Here is a 17,032-nt window from a genome sequence, read left to right on the forward strand (position 1 = left end):
AATTTAAAAAGGTTTAAATTTTATTACCCCATTTCCCCTTTATTTAAAACTCTCCAATCAGTGGATTTTCATTTCAGCCAGAATAAAATCCAAACTCCCATGGCTTACAAATGTATATTCCTTACTTTTCCAATAAAACTCTATTTACTATCCTCTGCTATGGTTTACTCACAGTGACCTTTTATTTCTGAAACACTTTGCTGTTATTTCCAATTTAGAATTTTTATAGAAGCCTCTTTCCTCAGTTCTTCACATTACTGCCTTATTCTGGACATTCTGGTGTCAGCTCCCGTGTCATCTTCTCAGAGAGGCCTCCGTGACTGTCCTAACTTAAGTATTACACAGCAGTGCCCCTTCCTTTCCAGCCGCCCGTGCACATACACTGTCACATTACCCTATTTTATACAGAATAGTACCAAAAAGTTTTTAAATATCAGATTAATATTCCACCAGCAAAATTACCATAATTAATAGTTTTTGCATTTCTTGCTTTTTACCAAAAAATGTGATCTTACATTTTTGATTAAATTTATTTAAACTGGAAATTTTGTCTCTAATGTAAATGGAAAATTAGTGTAATTTGTCAAAATTGAAGATAATAAAATAAATGCAATGAAAATTATATATTAAAATTTTTAGTCTTTAGAAGCACAGAGGCTGAGGCTGGCTCTGTTGTTAAAACGATAAACTTATGTTAGCTATTAAAGACTAACAGCATCAAACTGAAACTTTCTTTGACATAGTCAGAGGGTTGAAAGACAGTTGAAATGGAAAAACTTGCCTGAGCAGGCTGTGGCGCAGTGGATAGAGCGTCGGACTGGGATGCGGAGGACCCAGGTTCGAGACCCTGAGGTCGCCAGCTTGACCACAGGCTCATCTGGTTTGAGCAAAGCTCACCAGCTTGGACCCAAGGTTGCTGGCTCGAGCAAGGGGTTACTCGGTCTACTGAAGGCCCATGGTCAAGGCACATATGAGAAAGCAATCAATGAACAGCTAAGGTGTCTCAATGCTCAATGAAAAACTAATGACTGATGCTTCTCATCTCTCTGTCCCTGTCTATATCTCTCTCTGACTCTCTCTCTGTCTCTGTAAAAAAAAAAAAAAAAAAGAAATGAAAAAACTTCAGGCAATTCAGTATGATATAGTATAGTCTTCAAAATGACTAGAATCATCATTACCAATATAGTATTTTCCCTAAAGGAGAATTGTGATAATAATGATTACAAATATATATTAATCACAAAAATGATAATTGTTATAGTTAATGGAAAATTGAAGTAACTCTGGCCATGGACTAGGGTAAAAATGTTCTGGTGAACTAAAAGAAATTAGTGGGGGAAAATACCACAAATAAACTCACAATGTTTATTTTAACCTAAATGTTTTTTGAGTAATATTAAATGATATTACTGAAATTTAATGTTTGAGTGTGTTACTATGGAATTTCTTTTAAATTACTAATTCCTACATCTTAAAAAACTAGTATATGCTCCAGTTACTTGAAAGGATTCTCCATGTTGGGTTCTCTGCTTTTAGTACTTTACATATACAGTATTATTTGATTTATTCATATCCATTTTCTGAGAGGTAGAAACGTCTTCATTTTTAAAATGTGAAAATGAGATCCTTAGAGGTTCAGTGATTTAAGATTTTTTTTTCTTTTAACAAGACAGAGAGAGGGATAGATAGGGACAGACAGACAGGAACGAAGAGAGATGGGAAGCATCAATCATTAGTTTTTCATTGCGACACCTTAGTTGTTCATTGATTGCTTTCTCATGTGCCTTGACCGTGGGCCTTCAGCAGACGGAGTAACCCTTTGCTTAAGTCAGCCACCTTGGGTCCAAGATGGTGAGCTTTGCTCAAACCAGATGAGCCTGCGGTCAAGTTGGTGACCTTGGGGTCTCAAACCTTGGTCCTCTGCATCTCAGTTCGACGCTGTATCCACTGTGCCACCACCTGGTCAGGCATTGACTAAGATTTTATGACCAGGAAGCCTGAATGACTTTGAAGCCCCCTTTTATTTTTATCTATCATCTATCTACCTACCTACCTACCTACCTATCTATCTACCTATTTATTTTAGCACACATGAGAGAGTGGAAGGGAGAGATAAGAGAAGCATCAACTCATAGTTGCAGCACTTTAGGTGTTCATTGATTGAATCTCATATGTGCCTTGATTGGGGGACTCCAGCTGAGCCATTTGACCCCTTGCTCAAGCCAGCGATCTCAAGAGTTTTGAACCTGGGACTTCAGCATCCCAGGTTGATTCCCTGTCCACTGTGCCACCACCAGTCGGCACCACATTTTCTATAACTTATTTTACGCCTGTTTTAGGCCTCATTTCATAAGAAGGCTATTCAGTTTTAAAGGATAACTACTGTTTCCTTTACTTAATTTTAATTTTTATTTTTGGCAATATTTGTTATCAAAAATAAATTTAACTTCTTCATATAGTGTGTTAACTCCTCAATTACAAATGAATATAATACTTACTGACTTTCAGGCATAGGAACAACAGTGTAATCCAGAGTGTTTAGAGACTGTGATTTGTGGTTTTATTCTTATAGTAGGGGGGATGATTAGTGATGATCCAGTCATTACTTTTTTCCCAGCCTAATCCTTGGCAGACTCTAAACATGGTGCAATCTAGAGAATAGTTTGAAGGTTGTATGATAGACAAGTGATCCCCTCTCCCCCCTATTCTAGGTTTTCCATTTGTATTAGTTCATATTATCAGAGAGCTTTATTTTCTTTACTTCCAGAAGGATTGTGATTACTGTTTCTCTCTATTATCCACTTGGTTAAAATTGAGGGCTGTCATTAAGAAATTGCCAATTTGAACCTGCTGATGTATTTACTGTAGGAATGTTGTTGAGGACATCACTATAATAGTTCTTTATTGGCCCCTATGTAAAGCCAACTATATAGAATATTTTTCATTCTGAGTGTCAGAAAAAGTTTAGTTATTTCTAATATAACTGAACTGGCCATGTTTCCTTTGTTGCTCAGACTGCCAGGAAGTTAACTTTTATTTTTATTTTTCTATTTTATTGTGCCATTTGTGTGAGATGCTTCAAATCATGACAAGAAATATCTAATGTCCTTCCAGGGAGACTTCTTTTATACTTTTAAAATAATCAAAAAATTTACCTAAATCATTGTCTGTTTTGTGTGTTTATCAATAAGTAAGATATAATGTACCTTCTCATTTCTTGCTAATTTTGTTCATATGAATTTGGTATTATATAATAAAACATCAGAGTATGCCAAAAATACTTAAGTATTATCTTAAATACTTATGTTTTAAATGAAGCAATATACTATGCTTTATTATTACTAAATAATTCCACATTAAGATACAAATAGTTTAATTTTATTTAAAAATTGTAACCTGTGATGAGAATATTTTGGTCTTTAGTATGTAAGAATGAGCTATAGCCACTATTTTCTCCGATCAAACTCAAACAATCTCATGCTTTCTATGGTACCTCTATCTAAAATAATTGATACTTTATGTTTGAAAACATCTCATTTTGGAAGCATAATCTAATTGATAATTTTAATTAAATTAATTAACAATTTGTTTATAAGTATGTTTCTTGTTTGTGGCTATATCATTGCTTTCTGTTTGTAATATTTCTTAGTATTTGTTCATTTTTGTGATACTGTTCTTTATCTAATAATTTGAGTAAATCCTAGTTGAATTATGTTGCCACATTATGTCTTCAGAAGGGCATAAAGTCAGTACACATGCTTCAGTAATATCTGGTTGTTTTACCCTTATGTTTCCAGTTGGCAATTTGAAATTATGGCTTCAACTGCACTTTAAATATGTGATAATAGCATGTGTTTCTAATAAGGGCCAGCACCATTTTGTTCAGATCGTGTGAATGGTTGTCACTCATATATGACAAATGCACCTTCATCTGCTTCTTTGATAGCCCCCTAAAAACCATACCCTCAAATCAGGCCGATGAAATTAGCTGCTGTGTAAATTGTGTGTCTGAGTGGTTCATTATCTAATCACCGTCAGAACCACAGTGATAAAGTAGATTGAAGCAGGGAAGAGGTCTGCCAGATGATTTCAGACCCCTCCCCCAAATCTGGTTTCCCTTGGAAACCCTAATAGTGTTTAGAACTTAGGCTCTCATGCCTGGAATTCAGTATCTTAAAGTACCTAACCTGAAAATACCAGTATTTCTGGAGCATAATTTTCTTTCTGTAAAGATCTTAATTTTATTTATTGCAATCAGTTTTTGAAATGTTGAGGCTCTTGAATTACGGTTTTGTTGCTAGTGCCTTAAATATTAATATTACTAAATAAGAAAAAAAATACTATGTCCTACTTACAGGAATTCAGAATAATTTGTATAAACTATTAACCTTATAGGGATCTTTGCTCTAATAATGACCTTCTAGATTTTTTTTATTGTATTGCTGACTTTTAATTTATTTTAGGTGCTTTTGAAGATGATGATATCACACATGTTGAAGGAAGTGTAGATCCTATTCGAGATATAGAAATAATACACGAAGAGCTTCAACTTAAAGATGAGGAAATGATTGGGCCCATTATAGATAAACTAGAAAAAGTGGCTGTGAGAGGAGGAGATAAAAAGCTAAAACCTGAATATGTAAGTAAAAATTTACAGCTTCTTTAGATATTTAAGTTCATTTTTCTTTATTAAAACTTTAAAATAAAGATCATAACATATCTGATATTGTTCTGGAATTTTAGAATCCAAGGATCATTTTTTGGTGAAAAAAATTGTTGAGAAACGATTTTCTTTTGACAACAAAGCGTCATGGTGACAGGCTGTTTAAGGTGTTCTTAAAAAGCCATATTTAGCTGTTTTATTGAGTGTTTATATGCTTACTATGTATATCTTCAAGTGTTAGTGTTAGAGAAATGTGATTTTATAATGAAAAATTTACTGGATTTAGAAAAAATGATTGAATATATGAGTGTGGATTTGAAGAAGTGATTTGTGGATTTGAAGAAGTGATTTAACAAGAAATTGTCTTCCATAGACTGAATGCACTATTAAAGTAGACAGATAATTTTAACCTTTTATGGAATGAATATATGTCATTGTCTTTAATATTCAAATGTTTTCTATCACATTGTAATGAATAATTACTGGTAATATAACAAATGTTTCAAAATCAATGTTTGAGCTTTTAGTTTAAATATGTTTAAAATGTCCTGGTTGGATAGCTTGGTTTGTTAGAGCATCTTCCTGATACACAAAGGTTGTGGGTCCAGCCCCCAGTCCAGTTCCTATATGAGGGCACATATAGGAACAGATTGATGTTTCTCTCTTTCTTTCAAATCAATTAAAAAAAAATCGAAAAAACGTATGTTCAAATTGTCTTTTACATTAAAAAACAATGCCTTAACTATGAATTTTCTTATTTATGAACATCTTCTGTAAACTGCTGTTGCTTTTACGTTTCTTTTTGGTAGGAAGGATTCTTTTGCTTTTTAAATTTTTGTGCTTTTTTTTTTTTTTTTAAATCTGAGAGAGACAGGAAGGGAGAAAGATGAGAAGTATCAAGTTGTAGTTATGGAACTTTAGTTTTTCATTGATTGTTACTCATATGTGCTTTGACCGGGGGCCCCAAGCCAAGCCAGTGACCTCTTGCTCAAGCCGGCGACCTTGGGCTTCAAGTCAATGACCTGGCGCTCAAGCTGGATGAGTCCCCACTCAAGCCAGTGCCCTTAGGGTTTCGAACCTGAGACCTTGGCATTCCAGGTCAATGCTCTATTCACTGCACCACCACCAGTCAAGCATCATGCATTTTTGATACATGTGTTTATTTTTAATTTTTTCATTTTTGGAAACGACCTTTGGGCTCAAGCCAGCGACCATGGGGTCATGTCTATGATCCCATGCTCAAGCCAGTGACCTGCACTCAAGCTGATGAGCTTGTGCTCAAGCTGGATGAGCCTGCACTCAAGCCAGCGACCTTGGGGTTTTGAACCTGGGTCCTCTGTGTTCCAGTCTGATTCTCTATTCACTGCGATACTGCCTGATCAGGCTAACTTTTTTTCTTTTTAAATTTTTTTTTCCCTGAAGTGAGAAGCAGGGAAGCAGAGAGACAGACTCCTGCATGTGCCCAACCAGGATTCACCCAGCATGCTCACTAGGGAGTGATGCTTTTCCCATCTGGGGTGTTGCTCCATTACAATAGGAGTCATTCTAACACCTGAGATGGAGGCCATGGAGCCATCCTCAGCGCCCCGGCCAACTTTGCTCCAATGTAGCCTTGGCTGCAGGAGGGGTAGAAAGATAGATAGAAAGAAAGGAGAGGGGGAAGTGTGGAGAACAGATGGGTACTTCTCCTGTGTGCCCTGACTGAGAATCAAACCTGGGACATTTACACTCTGGGCCAATGCTCTACCACTGAGCCAACTGGCCAGGGCCAAAGCTTAACATTTAAACTTAATTAAGCACACTGTCAATAAATTATGGCCCAAAGTGCCTGGTCTTGGAACACAGAGGCCTGTGTGGTGCTGCTGATTTCCTTGATAGACTGGAGCATACCCAAAAGGAACATGGTAAGATAAGTGAAGCTGGCAGACATACATACATGAGAAGTCATGGGCTTTAGTATTGATTTCATCATCACTAACCTAGAAAATTGTATAGGTAATGTAATTTATAAATAAAAATTAAGAAGAAACTCCTTGTGAGTTTTCTGAAGACTCTGCCATTTTGAGTCATAATTTATGAGACTCTTTGCCTTTTTATCTAAATTTAGTTTTAGGTCTTAGGTTGGGTTTCCTCCAAAGCAAGTTGTTTTATTGGGAGCTATCTCAGGAAGCACAAGTTAGGGAGTAGGTAATTAAGTCCAGGAAGAAAAAAAACAAAGTGTGTAGATGAGCAGGTAGAAACCCTGAGCATCTGGGGCTCAGTCCTGCTAGGGGCCTTGGGAAAACCATGTACAAAGTGTCTTGTAGTTTTTCTACTGAAAGGGTAAGGAAGCTGAGGTAATTATCAACTAATTTTTATCAGCCATTGGTTATGGGCTGCCCCTAGGAGTGTTGGCTCCCAGACATTTGATGTCTGTGTGGTCTGAGCACACTGCTTAGACAGATGCTTACAGTAAGAAGCCTTCGCTCTACTGGACCTGTGAGGGCAGAGGGGATATAGGCAGGCACCGACAGTCTCTGCTACACGTCTCTTTAACCACTTGATTTTTTGTTCCAATTAGTCTATTATTTTGGTTATTCTTTAGGATCACAAGTTTAATTTTGTGGTGTTTTATATTTTTCCTTGCTTCTGAATTATCTTTAGTTTCTTCAATACAAAGAGGGTACCTATGTGATTAAGGTATCAGTTAGTTCTTGTAGGGAGGGTTCTTAAAAAAGAAAGGTTGGGCCCTGGCCGGTTGGCTCAGTAGTGGAGCGTCGGCCTGGCGTGCAGAGGTCCGGGGTTCGATTCCCGGCCAGGGCACACAGGAGAGGCGCCCATCTGCTTCTCCACCCCTCCCCCTCTCCTTCCTCTCTGTCTCTCTCTTCCCCTCCCGCAGGGGGGCTCCATTGGAGCAGGGATGGCCCGGGCGCTGGAGTGGCTCTGGTTGCGGAGGGGCGCCCCCTGGTGGGCGTGCCAGGTGGATCCCGGTTGGGCGCATGCAGGAGTCTGTCTGACTGTCTCTCCCCGTTTCCAGCTTCAGATAATAAAAAAAAAAGAAAAAAGAAAGGTTGGTGCCCCACCACTCCCAGGAACATGCCCACACCTTCTCTCTCAGTCGTGCATCTCCCAAGCTCTAAAGGTCCTCATGAGACTTGCAAGCAGGGGAGCAATGGGTAGCAGCAGCTCGTCCTGGGCTAACCTCCTGAACCGGTTTCCAAGGCCTCCTTTTCTCTGACTTTCCAGTGAGCCAAAGTAGCCCCGTGTGGGCTTGCTTCTTTCCCATAATGTTTCCGGAGAGTCAAAGGAGCACCACCTTGACTCTTTCCTATTGCTTCTTCTAGTCTAAGCCATTCCTTATTTCATTGTCCCCAGCTTTTCTTATTTTATTTTTATTTATGTGTGTGTGTGTGTGTGTGTGTGTGTGTGAGAGAGAGAGAGAGAGAGAGAGAGAGAGAGAGAGAGGCAAACAGGAAGGGAGAGAGATGAGAAGCATCAACTTGTAGTTGCGTCACTTTTGTTCTTCATTGATTGCTTCTCATACCATGTCTTGACTGGGGAGCTCCAGCTGAGCCAGTGACCCCTTGCTCAAGCCAGTGACCTTGGGTTCAACCCAGCAACCATGGGATCATGTGGATGATCCCACACTCAAGTCAGCTCCCCCACACTCAAGCTGGTGAGCCTGCACTCAAGCCAGTGACCTTGGGGGTTTGAACCTGGGACCTCAGTGTCCCAGGTCAGTGCTCTATCCACTGTGCCACCACTGGTCAGGTTTACCATCCCCAGCTTTAATAAACTTATGCTCAAAATAAAATAATAATAATAATAAATAATTGTTTCCTTATAGTCTCTGACAATTGGCCTAATATTCTAAAAAGTGATTGGCTTCTTCAGTTTATGTTTGTAATCTTGGCTAACAGAATCAGGGATTTATTTTTTATTTTTGAGAGAGAGGAAGAGAGAGGGAGAGAGGGAGGGAGATGGGGGGAGAGAATGAAAGAGGGGGAGAGGGAGTGAGAAAAAGTGGAAGGGAGAAGCATCAGCTTACTGTTCCATTTAGTTGTGCCATTGATTTCTTCTCATAATGTGCACTGACCAGGGCTCAAACCAACAACTTTGGGGGTAGAGCCATGTAAAGCCAGTAGCCACGGCCACCATCACAGCCACCTGGCCCATGCAGGTTCGCATTTGATTCGGACAGACGGTAATGAAACAATGGAGCCAAGAACTGGTGGGCCATTACCTTTCATCCTAGTTTGCACCCGGCAGGCGAGAAATACACACAGTGGGAAAACACTTCCCTTTCCATTCAGGGCTCCCAAAGCCACTGACTTACCCAACTATTCCTAGAATCAAAGGTTTCTACCTCACCAACCTTATTCACCTCTGTTCCCCATCTCCTTCTCTCTGCACAAACTGGCTTCTCCTTCAGCACTCCACCATCTTGGCTGCTTCTCCTCTGTGATGCTAATTTCAGGAACTGAGAGAGAGAAGAGAGAAAGTGAGCGCGCCCCTGGTCTACCTTATTTTATAGTGTAGAAATTAAAGCCTTTAAGCCAGTATACAAATAAAGAAGTCTCTGATACAGAGCCACTTATCTGAAGCATGAATGGGATTCCTCATAAGAGTGCACCACCCCACATCATGCAACAGTCAAGGGTGTGGGGAAAAGCTTAGTGTTGAGAAGATATTAGTATTAAAAGGGTGGGAAAGGCTTAATCTTAAAACTAAGCCTTAGTTTAGTTAAGAATCCTGCCTGCTTAGAGCCTGCCCCCACACCTAATGCAAACTATAAGTGAGCAAACATACATCATATTTGCAAACTTATTTGACCCACAAGCCGGCACCCTCAGGATTGAGCCAGAATTGAGACTTTAACTCAGTGGTAGTCAACCTGGTCCCTACTGCCCACTAGTGGGCATTCCAGCTTTCATGGTGGGCGGTAGCGGAGCAACCAAAGTATAAATAAAAAGATAGATTTAGCTATAGTAAGTTGTTTTATAAAGATTTATTCTGCCAAATTTAGCAAAAATCCGACATAAAGTACTTGGTAAGTAATTATTATTATATACTTTAACTTGCTGTAACTCTGCTTTATAAATTTTATAAAGTAAAGTTACTTTCCTACTTTATAAATCACCATTACTGTGGAACCGGTGGGCAGTTAGAAATTTTTACTACTAACAGAGATACAAAAGTGGGTGGTAGGTATAAAAAGGTTGAGTACCCTTGCTTTAACTGGACATAGATCCTAAGTTGTAAAAGAGATAGCTCCCTGAAAGTTAAAAGAAAAATAGATAGATCATTTTATGCACTAGATATTTACCTGATTCTTCATTAATATTCATTCAAATGTGTCTTTATTTTCTACATAATCTTTTTGAAATTCAAAAGCCTTTCTTTCCATGAACTTTTCATTTTTTAGATTTGGATGGCTTTTGTATTTTAATGTGAATAAGCTAGAAAAACTTGGTTTAGATATACAGTGTGTCCGGAAAGTCATGGTGCACTTTTGACCAGTCACAGGAAAGCAACAAAAGATGATAGAAATGTGAAATCTGCACCAAATAAAAGGAAAACCCTCTCAGTTTCTGTAGGATGATGTGGCAGCATGTGCGCATGTGCAGATGATGATGTAACACCATGTATACAGCGAAGCAGCCCACAGCCATGCCAGTCGAGATGTGGACGGTACAGAGAAAAGTTCAGTGTGTTCTGTGGCTTGCTAAATTCGAATTCGTGACCAAAGTGCAACGTGAATATCGGCACGTTTATAACAAAGCACCACCACATAGGAATAACATTATTCAGTGGGATAAGCAGTTGAAGGAAACCGGCAGTTTGGTGGAGAAACCCCGTTCTGGTAGGCCATCAGTCAGTGACGAATCTGTAGAGGCTAGCAGGGATCCCCAAACTTTTTATACAGGGGGCCAGTTCACTGTCCCTCAGACCGTTGGAGGGCCGCCACATACAGTGCTCCTCTCACTGACCACCAATGAAAGAGGTGCCCCTTCTGGAAGTGCGGCGGGGGCCGGATAAATGGCCTCAGGGGGCCGCATGCGGCCCGTAATTTGGAGTCGCCTGCTATACAGGATAGCTACCTAAGGAGCCCTAAAAAATCTGCGTGAGCCCTGGCCGGTTGGCTCAGCGGTAGAGCATCGGCCTAGCGTGCGGAGGACCCAGGTTCGATTCCCGGCCAGGGCACACAGGAGAAGCGCCCATTTGCTTCTCCACCCCTCCGCCGCGCTTTCCTCTCTGTCTCTCTCTTCCCCTCCCGCAGCCAAGGCTCCATTGGAGCAAAGATGGCCCGGGCGCTCGGGATGGCTCTGTGGCCTCTGCCCCAGGCACTAGAGTGGCTCTGGTCCCAACATGGCGATGCCCAGGATGGGCAGAGCATCGCCCCCTGGTGGGCAGAGCGTCGCCCCATGGTGGGCGTGCCGGGTGGATCCCAGTCGGGCGCATGCGGGAGTCTGTCTGACTGTCTCTCCCTGTTTCCAGCTTCAGAAAAATGGAAAAAAAAAAAAAATCTGCGTGAGCCCACATCGAACTCTACTGAATAGGTATGAAACTGGGAGAGTTTTCCTTTTATTTGGTACAGATTTCACATTTCTGTCGTCTTTTGTTGCTTTCCTGTGACCAGTCAAAAGTGCACCATGACTTTACAGACACACTGTAGTCTAGCATAAAACATAAACCAACTTTTTACTGAATCAGAATCTCTCCTGAGGGTAAGTTTGGTAAATCCTGACATAAAGATACCTTGTATAGTGAGTCTTACTGTCTAAGATAAAACTGAGGCACTAAAGAAGGCCAGAGTCGGGTAAACATTTCCTATTGGTATTAATTAGCCAAGTGTTTTAGTTTCCTAGGGCTGCCATAACAAGTACCACAAATTGGATGGATTAGAACAATAGAAATATATTATCACAGTTGTGGAGGCTAGAAGTCTGACATCAGTGTGTTGGCAGGGCCATACTCCTGAAGCCTCTAGGGGAGAATCTTTTCTTGGCTTTCCAGCTTCTGGTAACCCAGGTGTTTCTTAGTTTGTGGCAGTGTAACTCCAATCTCAGCCTCCATCTTCACATGGCCATCATCCTTCTGTGTCACTGTCCAAAGTTTCCTCTTCTAAGGATACCAGTCATAATTGGATTATAGTTCCACCCTACTCCAGTATAGCCTCATCTTAACCTTTTCCTAAATAAGGTCATACTCTCAGTAATGGGAATTAGGGCTTTTTGGAGGACACATTTCAAGCTATAATAATAGCACCCAGGCATAAGATCAGTGTTGATTTTAAATGTGTTTAAGGTGTATACATTTTATCTGGAAAGAAAAAATTTGGAAAATGAAGATAAAAGGCTTTTAGGAACAATATATTTTGTATTGCTCAATTATTTGGAAATCATCATACTTAAAAAATGTTTATATAATAAAGTCATTGAATGAATCAGCTAAAGAATGCAACCAGAAATTATAACTAATGAGTCTTTTTTTGGTCAATATCTCTGAGTTAATAATTAAGGTCCCCCAAAACATAAAGCTATTAACAGATTTCTTCTCATTCGTTTTTGTTTGTTTTTTTTTAATAGAGGAAGGGGTGGGGTGAGAGAGAGAAAGAGAAAGAGAAGCATCTACCGTATTTCCCCATGTTTAAGACACACTCTTTTTTGGAAAATTTGGGATCTAAAAACTGAGTACGTCTTATACAGTGGTTGTAGTTTGTTTACTTGCATTTTCTGCTTTTTTGTGCGGATAAGGAGTTGTATGAATTTTATGATGAATAAAACTTGAGTTCAGTAACTTTATGTAATTTTTTTTTCTCCAAATTTTGGGCTCCAAAATTAAGGTGCGTCATATACATGGGAAAATATAATACAAGATTGCTTCTTGTATGTGCCTTGTCAGCTGTTTGAACCTGTGACCTAGGGACTCCAACTAGCGAACTTGGCACTGCAGGTTGACACACTGTCCACTACACACTACCACTGGTCAGGTTTCTCATTATTCTTTTATGGTAGAACTTTAAAGTTGATTTTTACATAACTTTTTAAAAAATCATTAAAATATTTGACTATGTAATTGATATGTTTTTCTCAAAAACTCAAAAGATTCGAAAGAATATATTGTAACAGAAAAATTCTCCCACTTTGTCTCTCATTTACCCTTTTCTTCTCTTTAGATTCTTATGTCTTCTTCCAGAACTATTCTTACATGACTTAAAAAGATTATTTCTAAAATAACAAATACTAAAAATACTTGGTGAAGCTGAACTGCAATTTCATTTTTCTTCCCATATTCTCTACTCTCATAGTCTCTAACTTAGTTAATGAAACCAAATGATCTGAACTGAAAACCAGTAATTTTGACTCCTCTTTACCATTTATATCCTATCCTTATTGATTTTATCTCCTGAATATTTTCTACATCTCTTCCTTCCTTGTTTTCATAACTTTTTTAGTTTGGGCCTCTTGTATGTTTATTTTTGCAATTTTTACTGATTTCTTTACCTCCATTCTTGCTTGTTTTCCACAAATATATATAAAATGCAGACCTAATTATGTTATTCACTTTATTATTTCTGACAATCTTTCTATATGATGCTGCCAACATAAAGTTCATGGCTCACAAATTTCTTTGTGATTTGGCCTTCCCTGGCCTACATTTTCCCAACTCCCCTGACAGTGAGCTAAACAAATTTTGGGTTTACAGGAGTTAATTTACTAGAACTTGATCCTTTTTGCTTCTTCTTCATCCTCATTTCTTAGTCATCATTTAAGACATGGCCTAAAGCAGAAATATTTTTTTATTGTGGCAAACTATACATTATATAAAATTTACCACTTTAACTTCTTCAAGGGTACAATTTAGTGGCATTAAGTACATTCACAATGTCTTATAACCATCACCACTATCCATTTCCAAACTGGAACTCTTGTGTTCTTTGATAACTCCCCATTTCTTCTTCCTCCCAATCCCTAGGATTCCCTATTCTACTTTCTTTGCCTATGAATTTGCCTAATGTAGAAACCTCATATGAGTGGAATCATATAAAAAATGTCATTTTTTTATATCTGGCTTATTTAATTTAGCATAATGTTTTCAAGGTTCATCCATGTTGTAGCATGTGTCAAAATTTCATTCCTTTTTAAGGCTGAATAATGCTACCCTGTTTCCCTGAAAATAAGACATCCCCAAAAATAAGACCTAGTGCAATTTTTTTCAAGCTTAGAAATATAAGGCCTCCCCTGAAAATTAGACCTAGCACGTCTTTAGGAGCAAAAATTAATATAAGACACTGTCTTATTTTCGGGGAAATGGTAGATTGTTGTACATGGGAATAGAGTCACAAGAAATTCTTGATGGAATTCAAGAATTCAGAGTTGGCTGGTTATGCTGATGTTGGTGATGACATGACTACAGTATATTAATAAATGTTGATTTTTTGTTCAACAATAAATGTGAATTCTTATTCATGGGGAAAAAAAGACATCCCCTGAAAATAAGACCTAGTGCATCTTTAGGTGCAAAAATTAATATAAGATTGTCTTATTTTCAGGGAAACATGATATATATATATATATATATATATATATATATATACACACATACCACATTTTGTGGACATTAGGGTTTCTACATTTTGACTATTGTGAATAATACTGTTACAACATCATTGTACATTGTGTATAACCACATGTACATTATGGTTATAACATTTTTGAAGAAATCTATTGAAAATCATCTAGAAGAAAATATTAAATGATAATAGTGGCTTAGGGTAGTAAAGTTATGAACATTTTTCTCTTAAATTTTTTTTTTTTTTACAGAGACAGAGTGAGTCAGAGAGAAGGATAGACAGGGACAGACAGACAGGAACAGAGAGAGATGAGAAGCATCAATCATCAGTTTTTCATTGTGCATTGCAACACCTTAGTTGTTCATCGATTGCTCTCTCACATGTGCCCCGACCACGGGCGGGCCTTCAGCAGACCGAGTAGCCCCTTGCTGGAGCCAGTGACCTTGGGTTCAAGCTGGTGGGCTTTTGCTCAAACCAGATGAGCCCGCGCTCAAGCTGGCGACCTCGGAGTCTCAAACCTGGGTCCTCTGCATCCCAGTCCGACGCTCTATCCACTGTGCCACTGCCTGGTCAGGCTCTTAAATGTTTTTACTTTGATTTTATTGCTTTTATAAAAACTTAAGGAAGTGAATCCCAAAGTTAAAAACTATTTATTAAATGTAGCAGACCATTTAATAATGAATGAACCAAGAATGTGATTAGAAATTAATGCAGCTCATTATTTGAGTTTATGAAATATACAGTTCCCCAAAGCTAGGAATGTTTTATAAAATTTTCAAAATACAATGACAAGTTGCTTAATTTGATATGGTAATACCATTGTAGAAGTCAAAACTATGGTAGGTGGCGTTACTTCATGGGTTCTGGAGAAATGGTTATCATATTTCTCCGATTGTTCTCTGCATAATTGAGGGATTTTTAACAATGATACTCTTAGGCTAGTGGGGAGGATTGAGGTAATATCTCCTTTTTCTTGAATGGGGATGAGAAGCATGAGAGTTTAAGCATAATTGACCAGGATTAATATAATGGTGATTGTAACACTGCATTTTCAGTTTTCAGCCATTATTTTAAGCAAATCATTGTTATTATTTTTAAGGTTTTAGGGGAAAATATTTTACTTCTTATTTGATAATATGTACATTATGTGAACAAATGGGTATGATCTGCTAGGGGTAAAACTTGAGTCATTGAATCTCAGAAGTTTTATTGTAAATTTTAATTGGGATTTTTTTGTTGTAAGTAACAGAGACTCGAGTTAAGCTATTTCAAGAAATGTGTTCTTATTTTTTAAAATACAGGACGAGAAGGGAAATGGAAATCCAACAATATTCAAGAGCAGGAAGCATAGTATAGCCAGGCCTTTTGGAGTTGAATTGTAAATCATGCAGGATAGCACAGTGGATAAAGTGTTGATCTGGTTAATGCTGAGGTTGCCGGTTCAAAACTCTGGGCTTGCCTGATCAAGGCACATATGAGAAGCAACTGTTATGAGTTGATGCTTCCCTCTCCCCCATTCTCTTTCTCTCCTCTCTCTAAAATCAATAAATAAAACCTTTTTAAAAAAGTAAAGATAGAGTAAAAAGTGAAACACTTACAGAATAAAACACCTATAATATAATAAAGAATCTGTTTATGACCTTGGAATAGATAAATATTTTTTTAAAATAGGACATGAAAAGCAGTAATCATAAAGATATTTAAAAATTAGAATACATTAAAATTAGAATTTCTATTAAACAAGAGAGAGAAAAGGTATAATACAGAGTGAAAAATATTTACACTAACAAAGAACTTACCTACACAATTTGTAAAGAATTTCAAATAAATAAGACAGTCTAATAGAAAAATGGGTAAAAAGCTTGAACAAGTAATTCATGAAAAAGGAAATCATTAGGAAACTGTAAATTCAAACTACAGTGAGATGTATCACAAACTTACCATAAATTAAGAAGCCTAACAATATCGAGTGTTGGAAAAAATGTATAGTAAGTGGCAGTTTCAGGCAGTGCTGATGGGAGTATAAAGTATGTCTGTTTTTGAAAACTGACGAGCAGTATAGTCTAAGTTTGGGTAAAAACACGACCATGACTGAACGATTTCAGTCTTAAGCATTTACTGAAGAGAAATGCATGCAGAAATTTGCAAAAATGTTTATAGCAGCTTTATCTATAATACCTTTAATAGCATAAATAGCTTTAAAGCATAAACAACCGAAGTGTTCAATAGTAAAACACATAAATTGTGGAATATTCCTACAGTGGAATATTGCATGGCAAAGAAACAACAAACTACTGCTAGATATAACAACACGGATAGATTTCACAGTGTTGAACAAGGAAGCCAGGTACAATACATACTGTATGATTCCTTTTCTATAAATTCTAATAGTAGGTTAATATGTAATACAAAGACTTTGGAGAGGAGTGGAACATTATGACTGCATTGCTAATAATATCCTATATGTTAGGTTGTAGTTACATGTGTTCTTTCTGTGATACTTCATCAAGCTCTAGGTAACTTATGAATGTTATAGCAAATATGTGTTGTATTTGAGCATAACCCCTTCTCAGGTTTGACCTCCAAACTACTAATTGTCTTCTGCCATATTCGTTGAATCTCCAATTTGGATTTTTATTTTCCTTCTTTGATTTTGGTTTCCTTAAAAATCTTCCTTAATTTGTCAACTCTCTTGACATTTCATTTCATTTATTTTTTTTCTTCTTTTTCAAGTGAGAGGAGGGGCACTAGAGAGACTCCCACATGTGCCCCGACTGGGATCTATCCAGCAACCCCTGTCAGGGGCTGATACT

General features: G+C 38.0%; 1 protein-coding gene across 1 annotated transcript in view; it reads left to right on the top strand.

The window, feature by feature from the left end:
• Positions 1-17,032, top strand: part of OLA1 (Obg like ATPase 1) — a 196,264-nt gene that overhangs the window by 120,397 nt on the left and 58,835 nt on the right. Inside the window, exon 5 of the mRNA XM_066232462.1 lies at positions 4,464-4,639. Coding sequence (XP_066088559.1) covers positions 4,464-4,639 — 176 coding nt within the window. The remainder of the gene's footprint in view (positions 1-4,463; positions 4,640-17,032) is intronic.

This window comes from Saccopteryx bilineata, chromosome 5, assembly GCF_036850765.1.
Source record: "Saccopteryx bilineata isolate mSacBil1 chromosome 5, mSacBil1_pri_phased_curated, whole genome shotgun sequence".
In the NCBI taxonomy this organism is placed as follows: Eukaryota; Metazoa; Chordata; class Mammalia; order Chiroptera; family Emballonuridae; genus Saccopteryx; species Saccopteryx bilineata.